The sequence below is a fragment of the Microtus ochrogaster genome, linkage group LG3 (assembly GCF_000317375.1).
Source record: "Microtus ochrogaster isolate Prairie Vole_2 linkage group LG3, MicOch1.0, whole genome shotgun sequence".
Lineage (NCBI taxonomy): Eukaryota > Metazoa > Chordata > Mammalia > Rodentia > Cricetidae > Microtus > Microtus ochrogaster.
In genome coordinates, this window is record NC_022029.1 from 47762894 (window position 1) to 47767099 (window position 4206).

Consider the following 4206-nt stretch of genomic DNA (forward strand, 5'->3'; position numbering starts at 1 on the left):
ATATCACTAGAGCAACACTTCCTATATCTCCCTATTTTTTCTCTCTCTCAAATTCATGGACTCTTTATTTTTGTTACATATGTGTAGAAATGCATATATGTATGAAGTCACCCTGTTGAGTTCATTTAGTGCTGCTTCTATGTACATGATTCCAGGGCTGGCCACTTAGTGTTAGATACCCAATTAGAGGTATCATCCTCGAAGATGACTACCTACCTCTCAGCAGTTATTGGGCTGACTGTGGTCCTTTGTGTAGAGAGGAGCACTGTGACATTTCCACTTTCCATAACAGCATATCTATTGGTACTGTCATTGCTCAGACATCATTTAGGTGACCTTATTATTGAGGCATCATGGGTGTAGCTTTCCCATCATTTCTAGAAAACACAATCATACACCAAGGCTTCCTGGTCCTCTATCTGTTATACTCTCTCCATCCCCTCTTTCACAGTGTTCTATGAAAGTCAGGTATCGGCATCGTAGATGTATCCATTGGGTCTGAACAACGCAAGATCAGTTGTTCTCTGAACTTTGATAAGTTGTAGTTTGCTGTAGCTGTAATGGTCCACATCTGCTACAAAGAGAAGCATCCTTGATGAGTGGTAAGAGCTACAATTATAGTGGATACGAGGATAGGTGTTTAGAATGCTTTGGGGAATAATACTGGTCTAGTAAAGTGGTAGTTGTAGGTTCTCCTTTAAGATCCTGACCTTGGTCTCCCTGGATAGTTGTTTAGGTTTCCAGTACCTGGCATGATTTTCCTCCTGTTGAATGGGCCTTAAGTTCAATTTGATAGCTGCTGGTTACTACCAAGGTTTCTGTATCTATAGAGATATTTTGCCATTTTGGCACTGCCATGAATCATAAGCATCACAGCTGGGTAAAACTCTTGGTTGCCTCCCTCCCTTGGCATCTTTCAAAATACATTCTGAGACTAAAACCTAGCCTCCCGGGAGGAGGCTTTCAGGTCAGACCCATATCTAATGTTCTTAGTCCCTTTTCTGAAGTGTGTTGTGTTTTCAGCCTCTGGAAAGTAATCAAAGGCAACAGCAATATCCTATAATGTTTTGGGAGTCTCTTCAACTGCCCTGGCCTATAACTCTAAAAAAGATTTCTTTAATGTGGTACTGGAGTTCTTGTTAGATAGTCTGTGGTCTTTATGGGGAGCAATGTCATCTCAAGTAGCATAAATTCATTATATGTGTGTCTGTGTTGTGTATATGTGTGTGTACACACATATATATATGTACACGCACAAATATAATCATGCAATTTTAGGTTAGTATAAAGTAAAATGATTCTTATAGCTTTTTCAAACATCCTTAATGTCAGTTTCACGTGCTCTGTGACTTCCTTTCTGCACTGACCCCTCCACTGTTGCCCAGTTGTAGTCTCGCTGATTTCCCCACTTCCCTGTTCATATCACTTGTATCCTACTATTGCCTTTCAAGCATCCCTTCTCTCTCCCTCTCTCCCTCTCTTAGTCAGGGTTTCTATTGCTGCAATCAAACACCATGACCAGAAAGCAAGTTGGAGAGGAAAGGGTTTATTTGGCTCACACTTCCAGATCATAGTCCATTGGAGGAAGTCAAAACAGAACTCAAGCAGAGCAAGAACCTGGAGGCAGGAGTTGATGCAGAGGACATGGAGGGGACTGCTTACTGGCTTGCTTCCTCTGGCTTGCTCATTGTGTTTCCTTATAGAGTTCAGGACCACCAGCCCAGGGATGGCACCCCCTACAGTGGGCTGGATTCTCCCCCATTGATCACTAATTGAGAAAATGCCTTACAGCTAGATCTCATAGAGGCATTTCCTCAACTGAGGTGCCTTTTTCTTGATGACTCTAGCTTGTGTCAAGTTGACAAGCAAACCCAGCCAATACAATCCCCATTGTCCCTTGTTACTATTCTGGTTTCTGTGCTTTCTCTATGTTTTATAGAGCTCTTCCTTCCATTTTCTAAACCTGCCATATTTTTATCTTTTCAGCAACTGATAAATATTTTGGTTATTCCAACGTCTTGATCATTTACAGTTGTGTACAAGTTCTTGTGTAAATAAATATTTTCATTTCTTTTGGACATATAGCTAAGAGTAGAATTGTTGAACTATACGAAAGCTCCATCCTGTGAAGCCCTACTAGCTTATTTTCCAAAGACCAGCACAATTTTGTCCACCTATCTAGAAAGTAGGAAAGTTATATTTTTCATGTAATTCTCAACTACTTATTACTTGCTGTTTTGATTATGCATCTTATATAGATTTCTTTTTGAATATATAAAGGATTTCATCCAGCACTATATGTGTGTGTGTGTGTGTGTATAAAATTGAAAATGTAAGAAAGATACACACATACAAATTTACAGACAACAAGCATTTATAGTATAAGTAAAGGAAAGAATTCAACTGTCCTGCAAATATACAGAGGGATTGGCATTAGAAAAGACACCATGGATAAGCCAGAAATTTTTTTTAATTACTGACAGATACCATGTGAAAAACTCTTGACTTTTCGATGAAATATGCTGAATGAAGCTTATCCCATCAAACTCAACTTGTCTAAAACACCCTTATTCCATCATTGTCAAATGCATATTCAGTTACGCATGTAAACGTAGGTGTCACACATTACATCATTTATTAGTAGAAAGTGAAATTCCAGGCCTTGTTCTCTTTAAGGTTAACTGTCGACTGCCAGCAAGTACTTTCATCATAAATGAGCTTTCTGCCATCTTATACTTTGTGGAGGAAATCAAACTGTTCCACAGGTATAGCAATCAGGTAAGTATGACATATTCCCTTATGAGAATGTTCATGACATAAGGCAGGACATGTTAGCAACTGTGCGCTAAAAATGTCTTTATTATAATACTAAATTGGCTAAATCGCATGGCCATTGAAAATTTAAATATTTTGCCCACAAAACAAATTTTTGTCCTATAAATGTGCCTCCAAGGCACATTTACAACTGAGGCTGTAGCTTAGTTGGGAGTGTCTGCTTAGCATACATTGAGGCCCGAATTCTTGATTCCCAGTTCTGCATAAATCAGGTATGGCAGTGCATGCCTGTGATCTCTACACGTCACTGGAGAAACAAGGATCAGAAATGTGAGGCCGGGGGAGGCGAGATAGCTCACAGGTTAAGAGAACTGGATGTTCTCTTCCACAGGACTTGAGTTCTGCTCCTAGCACCCATATGGTGGTTCACAACTGTCTGCAACTCCTTTTCAAGAGGGTAGAGACCCTCTTCTAGCATTTTTGGACACTGCAGACACTGCACATATCTGGGGTACAGACATACATGCAACAACAAAACACCCAAACACTTAAAAGAATAAAGTAATTTAAATTTTGAAAAATAGTTTAAATTTTGAAAAAAACAAGAAGTGCAAGGTCGTTCTTTGGTATGTAGTGAGGTTGAGGTCAAACTGGGATTTATGACATTTGTCTTAAAAACAAACAAGGAAAAACAGGTAGGCAGAGAGAGGAACAAAAGGAAGGGGTGCTTCTTGCTAATTAGATTCTTAAAAATAAATTCAAAAGATCCTAGCAGTATATAAAGTGATAAAATTAAGGAAGGGATTGAATGTTATTTTTATTTTCATTGTCCAATCTGTTGTTTGCTTAGTTTTCTTTCCATTTTTTTTTTCTTAGTTACCTTCAGAATCCTCTGGTCTTGTTGTTTTAAGTGATTTTCTATTTAGCTTCAATTTGCCATCCAAGCTTGTGTTAATGCAATGGGACATATGTGCAAAACTGAGGGTATGTATGTCTTTGTTTCCATAACAACATAACTGAGGCTGTATACTTTATAAAGTGTTTTTTTAACTAGCAGTTTTAGAAGTTCATCAACGTGATGTAGGAATCCCGATGTGTCTATCCTCACTTCTTCACTACCCTATCTCTCACTACCAGCATTAAAACAGGAGAAGCACTAAAGGATTTTACCTTCTATTGAAGGGGCCAATTGTGCTGTTTGGCCTCGTATACTTTATAACAACCTGTTCTGATAAGGAATAACCTCTGTAAGGCTAATAGGAATCCCTTCCTTGGGTAGTGTCCCATAACCTGAATGTCTTCCAGAAGTCCAATTTAGAAGTTATTATCACCACACTGGAGACAAAGTTTCACAGGATTCTTTGGAAACATAGTCAAATGATATTCAAGCCAATATGGGTTACCATTTTTTATAATTAATTTATTTTTTTA

At 38.5% G+C, this 4206-nt stretch overlaps 2 protein-coding genes across 2 annotated transcripts in view; one reads left to right on the top strand and one right to left on the bottom strand.

Annotated features, from left to right (window-relative positions):
- Ppm1k (protein phosphatase, Mg2+/Mn2+ dependent 1K) overlaps nt 1–4206 on the bottom strand; it is a 156914-nt gene that overhangs the window by 117405 nt on the left and 35303 nt on the right. The window lies entirely within an intron of this gene.
- The window catches only part of Herc6 (HECT and RLD domain containing E3 ubiquitin protein ligase family member 6), a 59313-nt gene that overhangs the window by 39410 nt on the left and 15697 nt on the right, over nt 1–4206 (top strand). Inside the window, exons 14-15 of the mRNA XM_005360886.3 lie at nt 2677–2778; nt 3652–3759. Of these exons, the coding sequence (XP_005360943.2) occupies nt 2677–2778; nt 3652–3759 (210 nt within the window). The remainder of the gene's footprint in view (nt 1–2676; nt 2779–3651; nt 3760–4206) is intronic.